This window comes from Lepisosteus platostomus, chromosome 5 (assembly GCF_059453375.1).
Source record: "Lepisosteus platostomus isolate fLepPlt1 chromosome 5, fLepPlt1.hap1, whole genome shotgun sequence".
Lineage (NCBI taxonomy): Eukaryota > Metazoa > Chordata > Actinopteri > Semionotiformes > Lepisosteidae > Lepisosteus > Lepisosteus platostomus.
This window is the reverse complement of record NC_142615.1, coordinates 52,890,814-52,905,205: the sequence shown is the minus strand read 5'-3', so window position 1 is coordinate 52,905,205 and position 14,392 is coordinate 52,890,814. Positions and strand designations below refer to the sequence as shown.

The 14,392-nt window shown below is 45.4% G+C and overlaps 1 protein-coding gene across 4 annotated transcripts; it reads right to left on the bottom strand.

Moving 5' to 3' along the window:
- Positions 1 to 889: 889 nt before the first annotated feature.
- LOC148669209 (NACHT, LRR and PYD domains-containing protein 1b allele 2-like) lies at positions 890 to 8,977 on the bottom strand. 4 transcript variants are annotated; one of them, XM_088632509.1, is made up of 9 exons: positions 8,301 to 8,977; positions 6,637 to 6,838; positions 5,756 to 5,826; positions 5,178 to 5,395; positions 4,150 to 4,394; positions 3,601 to 3,714; positions 2,991 to 3,138; positions 2,587 to 2,622; positions 890 to 1,590 (listed from the first exon to the last, which is right to left on the bottom strand). In XM_088632509.1, the coding sequence occupies exons 2-9, from the start codon at positions 6,658 to 6,660 to the stop codon at positions 1,316 to 1,318; spliced, it is 1,131 nt and encodes a 376-aa protein (XP_088488635.1). In that variant the 5' UTR covers positions 6,661 to 6,838; positions 8,301 to 8,977; the 3' UTR covers positions 890 to 1,315. The 4 variants fall into 4 exon arrangements, with proteins under 4 accessions (XP_088488635.1, XP_088488633.1, XP_088488632.1 ...); XM_088632508.1 differs by lacking the exons at positions 5,756 to 5,826; positions 6,637 to 6,838; positions 8,301 to 8,977 and adding an exon at positions 1,686 to 1,805 and having other exon boundaries at positions 1,452 to 1,587; positions 5,178 to 5,742; XM_088632507.1 differs by lacking the exons at positions 5,756 to 5,826; positions 6,637 to 6,838; positions 8,301 to 8,977 and having other exon boundaries at positions 890 to 1,587; positions 5,178 to 5,740.
- Positions 8,978 to 14,392: the final 5,415 nt, after the last annotated feature.

Sequence of the window (14,392 nt, the reverse complement as noted above, 5' to 3'; positions counted from 1 at the left end):
TGCAGAGACAGCTACTTTAGTGTCAGGTTTAGTGTGGGCATACTGTAGGTTTAAGTATCAGAAATGGTAATTCAGTCCATGGGAATTTAAAGTTCACTGTGGTTCCTCTCTCTGTTACAAAGTGGTTATTTGCAGTGAGGTGATTGTTAAGTGGAGCTGCAACAGCACGCACTCAGATTTTCACAAAAAGGCAAGTTAGATAAATAGGGTGACAACTGTTTAGGTTGTTCAGAGCTGAGCTTGTTTTTAGGAACAGTTGTAGCTGAAGTGTTTAAAAGGCCCATTTCTTATGTCAGGCAATTAGAAGCAGTAAAACAGGTGTGATTGGTGGAGTGGTGGTTTTGGTAAGTTTGTGCAGAGAATTTGTTGCAAAGTGGGGATGAGGCAGGTAATGTGGTAGGGCAGTTAGGCTTGAGCAATCAGTTAATGGTGTAGAACAGCTGTCCAGGATTGTTATGGTTGTTCTCAATGATATGGGAGAAGTAGCTGGATCTAGCAGACTCTACTGCATCCTTGTACTCAGTCAACTGCTCCTTCCAGGAATGTAGATGTACATTCAAGCCAGAATGATGCCACTTACTGTACTTTCTAGTTTGTGGGAGACTGCCTTCATTGACTGCAGCTGGTCAGCCTTTATCAGAGCTAGTTTTAAAAGGTGCTTAGGTGTAAAGAGTAGTTAAATGAGAGGCATTAAAGGTTTGCTCCTTGTCATTCAGAGTATCACAGACAGGACAGCAAGAAAATGTAGATTTGGCCTTTTCTGGTCTCCTGTTGTGAAAGTGCGAGAAGAGCTGAAGAGTTGAAGAGTGTGAGACAGGGAATTCCAATCGAATGAAACAGCCAAGTGATCAGAAAGATAAGAGTGAAACAAAAGACACATGTGCAGTGATTCAGACAAAGGTACTTTTTTGCGAGTGGGATTGATAACAAGCTGTGTGAGACCAACGCATTTCAACGTGGCTAGTTAAAAATGTCAAACTGTAGAATATAAATTGTATAGAAATCAAACTAATTTGAAACAGAATAACAAGTTAAAATATAATCCTAGGGTGTTTCCAGAGCCACTCCTGCTCTCTCTCTTGCCTGCTGGGGAGTATAGGCTGGTTTTTACATTGTGCTGTCCTCCCTCCTCCTGGTCAGTCGTCAGGGTCCGTGTTCAGCTGACCAGGGTGTTTGTACCTTCCTCCTGCTCGAACACAGGATGGGGTCCCTCCTCTCAGCTTTGGTGGCTCCACAGTCGACAGCGGGCCGAGTGGGAAAGGGTTTCCTGTAAAGGTTTGTTCACCTCAGACCCGCGACTCTCACAAAGAGGGTGTTATGAAAACTCCTGTCCCTTCAGGTCTGCCATCAAATAGAGATACTCCTTTGCCAAGATCCTCAGGAGCTCATCCTTCCTCCTGTCCCCAGAGGAGACCATGGGACCCAACAGCAGCTCCCTCATTTTCTCGGAAGGGGTACCTCTGGAGCAGATCGTACTGTACTCCTCGTGGGTGATGATGTTTTTTTGTAGCAGGCTGTCCAGGATGGGCTCCACCCTGGTGACCCTTCTGACCAGCTCTGTGTGGTGTCTGTCCACAAAGTGACCTCCTACTGGAGGAAGAGAGGCGACCACAAGAGTCACAGTTTATTAATTAGTCACAGCAATATTAATCTATAATTGTCATCAGCTTCAGATATGATCTCACCCTCTTAAATAGACCGTGCTACTGTGGGCATTCCAAGTGACTCAACAGCAAGACAGCTACTTCTGAAAACACCAGACTCAGGATGGGTTGTGAATGACAGGCAGCTTAGCGACTTGCAGGCTGCAAATACAGCAGGATGTTGCCCAGTGGAATTATGGGTAGTGTAATTTGCCATGATAGCACAACATTTTTGAGTTGTGTAGACACATTCCAGCTGCTTCTCTTTACCCAGTTTCTGTTAACACACTCATACCCAGGTATGTTTCTGTTCGGAAGGTGGGAGATCATAAATCAAAAATAAAAATGCCATTATTTCTTATGGGAAAAAATCCACCCCGTTCTGAACCGAAGCCAAGTTCACTCAAAACCCACCCTAAACAACTAATACCATACAGACCATTACATAGTTCAGTGAATAATGCAGTTCTACTCAAATAAGCCAACTATAGCTGTAAAATAATTAATGATATTATATTTACATTTTTCATCCTTTCACTATAGATCGCTATCATAGTGATCGGCTAAAATGATGTGCATACTGTTGTTGATTATTATACTAAATAATCTTTTTCTCTTCCTTAAGACCATGAACAGCAACTACAAAACAAACACAAAAAAAAATGGACATGCAGGCAAGTAGGGCTCAGTAACAGCTATCGCTCCGGGAGTCAGTGGGCTAAAGTAGCAGAGGGTGATTTAACATGGGTTCCTCATGGCAGGAAGCTGTATCTTTCATGTGACAAGTCTTTGTTTTATTCAGAGAAAGTCATGCCCAAGACACTGACAACCGAGCTTTGTATAACTTGCATAACGCTTGTGCTCTTCAAGAAGCAGGCTGGATTGTGTTGAACGCTCACTAGTTCACACTCAGCTCCCCAAAGAGTTAGGAACTGAAACTCACCACGGGCTGTTGGAGGAGCCACTCCTTCTACAGCATCTGTGAAAGAAACGCAGAGCTTGAAGAAACTAAAACAGCTGAAAGTGAAGTTAGTTTTTTCCTCTATGTTTTAAACATTATCTGTGATAGGAGGCTGTTAAACTGCTTGGATTGAACAGGGCAGGATGACTTATTCACACACCAGACTCACGCAACACAACACACCAGACACACTCGCAATATACCAAACCTATTACACACCATATCCACTCAACAAAACACACCACACACTCACAATATACTATAACTATCATTGAATCACTACCCACTGAACACAACACAATACACACTTCACACACTCAATTGTAGGACCACGCTTATGGAAAAAAGGGTCATTTGTGGTCAATGACCCACCTGGAAGGTCCCACCTTCCAGCAGCACTTTCCCAGACCAGACTCTCAGTTCTTTACTCTCCGATCTAAACAGCTCCAGTTCCAGCTCCTTCACCTCCTTGGAAAGTATGACTTCAAAGGTCCTGTGGAAGTTAGGGTCGTAATCTAGGAAAAACAAGTGTTTCTGGAAAAGAAATAACATGCCTGATGTAAAATTCACACACATGTAAATCTCTATATGGGTCATAGGAACAGTCCATGATATATCTCCCCCTGTACTTGCAGTGGTCTCAATTAATTTTTTTAAAAACGTATTCAACTTTGAAAGAGTCTTTTCTTTGTGGTTCATGATAGGGAACATAGCAGCTCCAAAAATCTGTTGAATGTTAGTGCAACTCTCCAATGTCCAAGAAGTTTAAGATATTTGTGTTTGGATCAAGTTCACATGTCAGCCTCTGTGTTTTTGTACTGAAAAACATTTCATTACCGTTAATAGAAAGGAAAAAAAATTGTCCTGAAGTTCAATGTGGCCCCTAAAGTTTACAGGAGAAATGTGCAAAATGTTATCTTTGTGCTCAAGAGTGTCCTGTCCTGACAGATCAGTTGTGTTCGGGTGCAGAGTCATGTCTGCAGGTACAGAGCCTACCTTTGGCTGGACTGTCGATCCCTCTATCCCACATGATAGGCTGTATTCCGTTGACTCCAGGACACAGTTTGAAAAAGTGGGAATGAATTTGTACCCAGTGTACTTCGATTTCACCTTCGTAATGAACATGTGAAAGTGTCAGTCTTAATGGCAACATCAGGAGAGCTGACAATGTTTTACAGTTGTTATTTGAAGTCAATGGATTTGAGAAAGTACACTTTCTGACATTGTGTTTGATTTTTCAGTTAGAATCTTTAGACTCTACTGTTATATATACTGTATCCCTAAAAGGAGCTCCATGGGCTAAAACACCTTGTCTTGTTTGTAATTTTTCTTCTTTGCTTATGGACTCATTCCACACATCCCACTAGACAAAAGGACACCAGGAGGAATCCTTAGAAACGCTCACTGACAGACTGTAGAATAAAATGCTATCGAGTCTCTTTCTCCCTCTTCCAGACTGTTGAGGTAATAATTTATTTCTGTCTGGGATTGAAGATCAGGACATTAAAACGCTCCGTGTGTCTTTGAAGAGCTGCCTGGTCTCACCTCTTCCATGTTGACATTGGAGGACAGTAGCAGGACAATGAGCTTCTGCCTGGAAGATAGTTTCAGGAGCAACAGCAGCAGCTGACCTCTCACCTCCACTTTAAACCCAAGGATTTTCAGTACGATGGTGAAAGGAGAGAATCTATCCACTTTGACTTCAACATGGGAATCTGTCACTCCCGTGGGCTGAATGATTTCTGTATTTCCATCCAGTCTGTGGGCCACCTTCAGCTGAGCCCAGATATCTGTGACAAGGAGGAGACAGGAAAACCCCACATTAGACTCAGCTTCTTCATAAGACACAACCCCTTTCTGTCCAGAGAAGACTCAACTGTGTGTGATCTACCCCAGTGTGCAGTGGAGCCCCAGCTGTGACTGATCTACACCAGTGTGCAGTGGAGCCCCAGCTGTGTCTGATCTACCCCAGTGTGCAGTGGAGCCCCAGCTCTGTCTGATCTACACCAGTGTGCAGTGGAGCCCCAGCTGTGTCTGATCTACCCCAGTGTGCAGTGGAGGCCCAGCTGTGTGTGATCTACCCCAGTGTGCAGTGGAGCCCCAGCTGTGTGTGATCTACCCCAGTGTGCTGTGGAGCCCCAGCTCTGTCTGATCTACACCAGTGTGCCGTGGAGCCCCAGCTGTGTCTGATCTGCCCCCAGTGTGCAGTGGAGCCCCAGCTGTGTGTGATCTACCCCAGTGTGCAGTGGAGCCCCACCTGTGTCTGATCTACACCAGTGTGCAGTGGAGCCCCAGATGTGTGTGATGTACCCTAGTGTGCAGTGGAGCCCCAGCTCTGTGAGACTGTACCCCAGTGTGCAGTGGAGCCCCAGCTGTGTCTGATCTACCCCAGTGTGCAGTGGAGCCCCAGCTGTGTGTGATCTATCCCAGTGTGCAGTGGAGCCCCAGCTGTGTCTGATCTATCCCAGTGTGCAGTGGAGCCCCAGCTGTGTGTGATCTACCCCAATGTGCAGTGGAGCCCCAGCTGTGTGAGATCTACACCAGTGTGCAGTGGAGCCCCAGGTGTGTCTGACCTGGTGAGGTTTCAGAGTGGGGAAAGCAGACGAGCTCCAGCACATTACTGACGGGACAGTTGATGTTGTAGGTGGGGCTGACAGGCTGCAGGCTGCTGAGGAGGGAGGGCTCAGCTCTGAAAGGCTCAGTCCAGTACTGCACTTCGGCTGGCAAGGCCATGACAAACCTCAGGCCTGTGATACTGCACGCGTAGCAGCCTCTGCTGCTGAAAGCGAAACTGCAGAGAAAACCCGTGAGCTCCAACTGCACGTCAAGACCTCCGGACCAAGCAGAGACGTTGAACAAAGAAAAAGAGCCTTCATTGGGTGTAAGCAAAGATGGGAAAACAAAAGCCAGGAGAAAGGAGGAGGTGGGCAGGGGACAGGCAGAGTGGCCAATCAAGTGGTGCGAGGTTGAGAGAGGTGAGGGCAGGTGTGAAATGAAATCAGCAAACCAATATAGAGAATTAGAAGCAAACAACTCTGTAGACTTGTGGTCTGTGTAGACACCAGTGTGCATTTTCAGTTTCAGAAGGGAAACTTTACAAGGCGCTTTCCAGCACACAGAACAAACAGCAGACAGCACATTGCCTCTGTACCTGCATCTCACACAGCTCCCGTCAAGACTAGTCTGAGGACAGAAACTGGAGTGTGGAAGCACAGGAGGTGTCTGTGAGACAGAGTAGGAAGAAACATTGGCTACTGAGTATAAAACAATGGGTACAGAGAAGGGTCTGTACTGGACCACTGCTCTTCTTAATTATATATGTGATGTAGTTAGTGGAGTACCACAGGGGTCTGTACTGAACCACTGCTCTTAATTATATCAGTGATGGAATTAGTGGAGTACCACAGGGGTCTGTACTGGGACCATTGCCCTTAATTATATCATTGATGTAATTAGTGGAGTACCACAGGGGTCTGTACTGGGACCACTGCTCTTAATTATATCATTTATGTAATTAGTGGAGTACCACAGGGGTCTGTACTGGACCACTGCTCTTCTTAATTATATAATTGATATAACTCGTGGTGTACCACAGGGGTCTGTACTGGGACCGCTGCTGTTCTTAATTATATATGTGATGTAATTAGTGGAGTACCACAGGGTCTGTACTGGACCACTGCTCCTAATTATATCAGTGGTGTAATTAGTGGAGTACCACAGAGGTCTATACTGGACGACTGCTCTTAATTATATCAGTGGTGTAGTTAGTGGCTTACCACAGAGGTCTGTACTGGGACCACTGCTCTTAATTATATCAGTGATGTAATTAGTGGAGTACCACACGAGGCTGTACTGGACCACTGCTCTTCTGAAACAAGGTACTACATTACAAAAATTGTGGTGGGGATGTGGAACAAGCTGCACATCCATGTTGTTGAAGCCCATACCCTGGATTCTCTTAAGACAGAGAAAAATGATAGAGTGCTAAAAAATCGTTAGGAAATGGGTTTATCAGGATATATAAACACTTACCTTGACTGTGCCATCTTCAGACATAGCTACCCCAGCCTCAAATCCCGCAGTGTGAGATCGCTCAGTCTCAGGTACCCCGGACAGAGGCAACTCAGATGTCCAACTTGTGGAAACTGAGAACTGAGCAGTGACAGGAGTGAGATCTACCAGGGAGGACGATCACAGCACTTCAGTTGTGAGACAATATGTAAATTCCAATGACCTTGTAGGGAAAACCGGTTCAGGGACGCCAAATATGTAATGTAGTGGCTCTCTGAAGGCACCAGTTCTGTAGGGTTTGGGCATTTACTGAGACAATTATTAATTGTAGCAGTAAATCACAAAGTTGATTCTTTTGATGGCTTTAGAATCCAACCATGCGACATAACTCAAACAACGCGCACACACAGGTACTAATACACGAGGATACATTTATTAATACATAGAATATGCATGTAAAACTAACAGATCTTATCGAGAGGGTTATCAGAATACAAAAGATATATATTCAATCAGTTACAAAGTGTTATACATATCAAGAGGACATACGTTCAGTATATCATCCATTTAGACCGTTTCGTAAAGTGAACTTGGTTACAACTTCTACATTAGATACTCAAAACAAGTACATAACTCTTAGGAATTAAATTGATATCAACTGGTTGGGATAACAATTGAATTCTCGAGCTGTAATGCATTGAAGTTGAATACTCATCCAATCTTTGGGGATTCAGATCTCCTGCGGACTCAAAGAAACAGTTGCAGGCTGTTGCTGTCCAATCCGCGCTCTCTGGCTCCGTGCCAGGCTGTGCTGTGCGGCTTGCGACGGTGCGCTGCTGATGCTCACTGACCGGCTAGTTGGTGTTGTTTAACTAGCACAGTTTGTGCACAGGAGAAAAGATGACTGTGGGTCCTAGCAAGTCAGGAAGAGGACCGGTTCGTTCCTGATGAAGAGCTAGTTCTGAATAGTGATTCAGCTGTCCACAGTTCCGACCTGTTCAGGAGGCCTGCTGCTGGTTACTCTCTGGCAACCTCCACTCTAGACTCTTAGAACAAAGGAAAGTTCTGGCACTCGGACACACTGGCCGTTCCGTGGTTGTCTGGGCTGAGTCTCAGGATGGTCAGGAGGCGCGCTGCGAGAATGTCCTGCCCTTGGGAGCCTCCTGCTCCTGGGCCGTCCTGCCCTGGAATTCTCCTTTGAATTCCCTTTAGAATTGTTGAATCTGAATCTGAATCTGAATCTGAATCTGAATCTTGTCTGAATCTGAATCTGAATCTCCCAGGCTCTCTGTGTTGCCTGTTTTTACCTGGAAGAACTTCAGCTCATTGATTGGCTGAAAGTTCCATGGGCATCAGAGTCCCACGTGGGTTACTCGGCCCTACCAGTCCCTGATTGGTTGATCAAGGTGAGATATGAGTCACTTACTCCTGACACTTAGTAATGCAGTCCAGATGTCCAACTGGCACTCCCTAGACAGAAAGGCGCCAATGGGTGACCATTGATCATGATAGCCAGGCTTAGCTAAGTGCATCCCCCTTTGGGAGCTGTCCTTGGACCTTAAATCACCTTGCATGAATGGTTTCTCTGTGGCTGCACCACAGAGATGAACAGAGAAATGAGGCCTAATTTGGGAAAGCTCAGAAACACTTAATTCTGCCTTATTATTAAGCCTCGCCGCTACAACCTGCTCCTCTAAGACTCTGTCTGGGTGGGGGGGATCTGTCTGTAAGGTGTCTCTTTTATCATGTTTGCAACGTTTTCCATAGATACTTCATTTCATACCCTTTTTCCCCCCAAATGTCCTCTTGATCTCATCACCCCCCTGTCCTCGAACCCACCCAATCCTAGATGGCCAGTATCAGGGTTTCAACCCAGTAACTCTAGGCTGGCGGCAGGACCACAGGTTATGTTATGTAGTTTACAGTCATCTCCCAGAGTCACCTGGGAGCCGAGCAGTAGACAGCTCCATTTTTGCTACGTCAGGAGCCAACAACTTACCGGCTGCCAGTCACATGTGACTCTTTCGGCGGTAGTTACGGCAGCTGACTGGACCCTTTCTTGTAGTGTTGTCAGGCCAGTGGAGGTGTCGAACATTACATGATACGGCAGTCCTATTAATTGATGCCAACATTAATTCACCTAAGTAAATTATCTGGACTATGTGTGATCATCCTCCCCCTTCTATACTTGGCCCAAGGACAGCCATGTGGTTAAAGGGGAGCTGCTGTCCCAATTCTCAGACCAGTTATTACATCTCGGTAATAAAATATACTTACGATGCAGAACAACAAGTCGCCGTGTTGTTGCAAACTCGCATTCAAGATCCCACTGTAGCGGCAATGCTTGTTAATAAGACAGAATGAAGCGTTGGTATGCTTTCCTAAAGGAGGCCCCATCTCACCCTCCATCTCTGTGGTGCAGCCACAGAGAAAGTATTCATGCAGGCTGATTTAAGATGTTTTCTTTTGATAAGGAACAAGCTCCCAGACTGGGATGCACTTAGCTAAGCCTGGCTATCATGATCAATGGTCATCCATTGGCGCCTATCAGTCTAGGGAGTGCCGAATGGACATCTGGACTGCATTCCTAAGTGTCAAGAGTAAGTGACTTATATCTCACCTTGACCAACCAATCAGGGACTGGCAGGGCGTGGTAATACCACGTGGGTCTCCAATGCCCTCCAAACTCTCAACTAATCAGCACACATCTGGGTCTTGGTCAAAAAGGGAGCGCAAGCTCAGATCGGGGTTCTCCTTGGCCATTTTCGCGCATCCTCAGAGACAATCACGTGACAACTACTGTTGTCTGCAAAAGGACTTGGACTTTGTTCTAAGCGCGAGGCCGAGGATCCCGTACGTACTAAGAATTCTACCAACGTGAATGCTCCGCTTGATCAACGACAGCCTACAGTTGGACCGTCGTCGACAACCTGAATAGCTTATTCAGAAGCAGCGCTGGACCGGGAACGAACCAGCTTCTTCCCAGGCAAAAGAGTGACTTGTGAGGACTCGCAGTCACACTCTGTGCTTAGAGACTTTCTACTACCCAGCCGGACTGCTGGTAGATCCCCTCGGAGCAATGACTGCCCTGCACGCCGCAGTCAGATTCCTCCGCCCATCCTACTCCGAGCTGCACCTTGACTGGTTGGCCGGTAGCCAGAAGACGCCGACACAATGCCCATTGGACAACCGCTGGAACAGAGGCTGCAACAGAGCCTGTCAGCTGGTTGGGTGTTCGTGCCGGGAAATTCCAAATCCAAACACAGTGGATAAGTAAACCCCATGTTCTACATTGCGTCTCGAGAATGTACAATTGTACCTCAACACAAGTTGTTATCAATTTAATTAATGAGTAATGTATTTACTTCCAAGTTTAGAGTAACAGTGGGTAATAACACTGATTAGCGATTTGGTAACCGAACGATATATATTGACATATATTCTCTGTTGTGTATCTCTTTGTGTTTGCATCTCTTCGAGATTATATACCTTGTATATTGATAACCCTCACAGTAAGGTCTGCCGCTCGTATCCAGGCAGAGTAGTATATGTTTGGTGCACAATTTATATTAATAAATGTATCTCGTGTATTGAACCAGTGTGTGTGCGTTGTTATGCAACGAACAGTTCTTTCCGGACCCTATGCGGACGACACAGTCCGACGGAGTGGGGGAAACACTAGGGAAACGTCATGCAGGAAAACGGGGCTGAAGACAGGGGGGCGTGTCCAAGGTGCGCTGGTGCACGGGGGAGGTGTGGCCGAGGCGAACAATCCAAAAGAGTAGTCCTTAGGGAATATCCAAAACATAAGGGTAAGTCCAAAACCAGGAGATCCGTCAGAACAAAAAATTAAAAACCACGAAGACCGGGTCGGAACCGGCGGACGGGGAACAGGAACGGGAACAGAGGTTTAAACCTTAACGGGACCAGGCGCTTCCAGGTCCCGGACTCGCACGATATGGAAATCAGATGCAGAGCCCGGATGAGCGTCAGCGCCTGGCTTTTAAGGTGGGCTGGGAATAGGGAGCAGGTGCATAGAATAAAGTCTTAAGTGAAAGGGCTGGAGCACCCTTAAGGAGGGGGAACTATAATCGTGACATGTTAGTTGTTCTGACGATTGATTTCCTAAAAGCCCCAACAAACAACCTTGTGATTACTGCTACAATTAATAATTGTCTCAGTAAACCCATCAAACCACTACAATGTACTGGAGTGTCCAGTCAGTGTGTCTGTATGAACCCCTCTCTCTCTCTGTCTTACAATGTTAGTGAATAGGGAGGACAAGTTAGGCCATGAATCAATTAAAAAAATGCATGTTGAATGTCTTATAACCCCTCTAACATTGACACAGGAGCAGGATTTGTGGCTGCTGAGGTTCAGAGCCTCACATTGTCTTACAAAAGTGCTCATCTGTGTGACAATGAACCCTTTCTCAGTCTGTTTGGGGGGTGGGGCTCAAGCTACTGTCTCCCTTCCTCAATTTAACATCTGATTCGTCCTCACTACCAGACAAGGCTGAAGAGCTCATGGATTTAAAATGAATATTTAACATGCTGTGATATGTAAATATAACTAATATAAATGTCAATATAATATACATACTCATGAGAAGTTATCATCAGTGAATGATTATAATTATAAAAATCTATTGTACATAGTGGCTTTAAAATCTTTGTATATACAGTTTCAGATTAAAACAAAGTTTTTGCATATTTTGTTCTTTATATATGGTTAAGTCGGGGAACCAGAAGAGCGGGTAGGGTTGTAACCCCGGCATCCTGGCCAAATTTCCCATTGGCCCTTACCCATCATGGTCTCCTAATAATCCCCCTCTCTGAACTGGCTCCATCCCTCTGCTCTCCTCCCCACTGAGAGCTGGTGTGTGGGGAGCGTTCTGGCGCACTATGGCTGCCGTCGCATCATCCAGGTGGGGGCTGCACACTGGTGGCGGTAGTGGGATTCCCCATCTGTGGAATTCACATCTCTAAAGATCTAACCTGGACTGTGAACACTGACTCTATCATGAAGAAGGCTCAGCAGTGTCTTTATTTCTTGAGGTGCCTCAAGCGATGGGGGATGCCAATACATGTGTTGGTGAACTTCTACCGCTGCACCATCGAGAGCGTCCTCACCAACGAGATCACCGTGTGGTATGGCAACACCTCTTCGCGAGAAAGAAAGGCACTGCAGAGAATGGTCAATATGGCCCAGAAGATCATCGTCTGCGGTCTCACCGAGATTAAACAGCTCTATGAGGACCGCTTCTGTGGTAGAATTCTGGCCATCACAGTGGACAGTCACCACCCCGGGCATGAGCTCTTCACCCCAATGCCCTCAGGCAAGAGATATAAGAGCATATGGACACTTACCACTAGATTCTTCAATAGCTTCTATCCACAAGCTGTGAGACTGGCGAACACATTTAGCCATCCCCCTTGGACCACACCTACACCATCACCATCTACCTCTTTATGATTTCTTATCTATTGCACATCTCCAGTCATTGTTTACACGTCTGTATTGTTTACATTCAAACTGTCTACATGTTTACTTGCACATTGTCTATTGTTTGTTTGTACATTGTCTTGATGCACTGTTTGCACTTTGTTTTGTTTTTTACACTTATTTTACAATCGAGAGACTTTCTGTAAGTAAGAATTCCATTGTACCAGTACCGGTTACATATGGCAATAAAGTTCAAGTTCAAGTTCCATTACCTGTAAAGCACTTTGAGTGGAGTGTCCAGAAAAGCGTTCTGTAAGTGTAAGCTATTATTATTATTATTATTATTATTATTATTATTATTATTATTATTATTATTAAAGAAGCAAGATCACAAAGGAAGTGACTTAATTCCAGCAAAACACATATAAATCAAGTACGCTTATAGCGAGGGCTTATTATATTATTACATTTTCTGAACGAGATGTCCCAACAACTTCTTAACAGAACAGATTATTGCTCACCACACAAATCACTTTTTTTTCCCCATTAACCACGCCTAATAAATGCTAAAACATCGCATTTTCTGTCACGCCCTCTGCAGCCAGAGGGAGCTCCTTCTCTATCCTGTCCCTTGTTTCCGGCCTGCAGTCCTTTCTGTCCCTCTCTTTCCCTTGGGCTATATATTTCCGGGTCTTGCACTCTGTCCTCGCTCAGCATTGACGTTCGGATGTCCTGAGACCCGCCTAGCACCAGGGCGCCCCACGTCTGCTCCCTGAGGGCATAGGTTTCTATACGGCATTCCTGAACTCTTTGCACTAATGAGCCCGGGCCTTTTTCCCGTCTCGCCGCTACGCATATGGGTCTTTTTCTGCTCTCCTGCTCCCCACAGTTAGTCCCTTTGGACATCCGTGACATTTTCACAGGAAAATTAGTTAAGTCTTCCCGGTCGCACAGAGACGAGCACATATCAAAAGGCAACATTCCGTTAAAACAGATACCAATGATGAAAAAAACAATCCAGTAAAAATCCAATAAATGTATAATCCTTGCTAATATTCCCAAAAAACATCTAAAGCGGACCACCATAACGAGCAGTTGACATCAGTGATGTGCAGTGTTTCTCTAATATAAGTACACATTTAAGTTGATGTTAGTCCGAACGACATGTTTTCAGCCCTGTTACTGTCTTGCAGATGTTTTCAGCACCATAACCCGTTGCTACCTCACACAATAATAATCAACTTTATTTTATATAGTGCCTTTAAAGGTGGCATCTCAAATCATGGCTGCCTATTTCAAGAAATGCCCTGGGATTGTTAATGACCACAGAAAGTCAGGACCTCGGTTTAAGTCTCATCTGAAGGACAGTGCCTGTTTACAGTCCAGTGTCCCCCTCACTATACTGGGGCATTAGGACCCACACAGACCACACGCTGAGTGCCCCCTGCTGGCCCCACTAACACCTCCTCCAGCAGCAACCTTAGTTTTTCCCAGGAGATCTCCCCTCGAGGTACTGACCAGGCTCATACCTGCTGAGCTCTAGTGGGGGCTGCCAGTTGTGCTGCAGAGTGATATGCCTGCTGGTGTGAGTAACCTCTCCAAAGAGATGGTAAATGCAATTAGTGTTATACAGCAGATTCACACAGGAAAGTTCTAAGTTCCCATATTTGGAGTTGTTTTTTTCTTTCTACTATAGATTTCTTTGTAATTGACCACGTTCTTCTTAAGAAGCAATTTTATTTTATATAGACAAACAGAAGTAAGAGAACAGAAGATGTGAAATGAGCTGGACATTTTGCGGTTGTAGCATTCATGTCAAAAGGTCAATTCATATGCTTGAATTATCCTTTAATACTGTTGCTAAGCAAAAGGCATATGAGCAAAGGCAGATAGTTCACTGTATTATATACTTGATAAAAGATAAATGCTAAAATTCTTCCTCAGTTGCCAAACCAGCAAGGGAAGCAATAGGTGAAGACACTTTCAATGAATGACTTGTTGAAAACGGTGAGAATAGTTGTCTCTACCTTAAAGTAGCTTCCTAAGAAAGAAGAGTCTCTATTGGCCTTTTTTTATAGATCGTGTCACAACATTTGTCCCATTTTAGGTTTTTGTCAATTACCAGTCCCAGCAGCCCTATCACCCTGCCACTCACAGCTGGCAGCCTCCCCCACTGGAGCTCAGCACGTGTGAGCCTGGTTAGTACCTGGAGGGGAGACCACCTGGGAAAAACTAAGGTTGCTACTGGGTAAGGTGTTAGTGGGGCCAACACGGGGTGCTCACCCTACGGTCCATGTGGGTCCTAATGCCCCAGTATAGTGACGGGGACACT

Coding starts and splice junctions, on each gene's coding strand:
- LOC148669209 (XM_088632506.1), bottom strand. CDS start 5,676: ATGCACACTGGTGTCTACACAGACCACAAGTCTACAGAGTTGTTTGCT. Junction 3,139..3,600: donor GATCGACAGTCCAGCCAAAG/GTAGGCTCTGTA, acceptor TTTCTTTTCCAG/AAACACTTGTTTTTCCTAGA. Junction 2,623..2,990: donor TGGGAAAGTGCTGCTGGAAG/GTGGGACCTTCC, acceptor TTTCTTTCACAG/ATGCTGTAGAAGGAGTGGCT.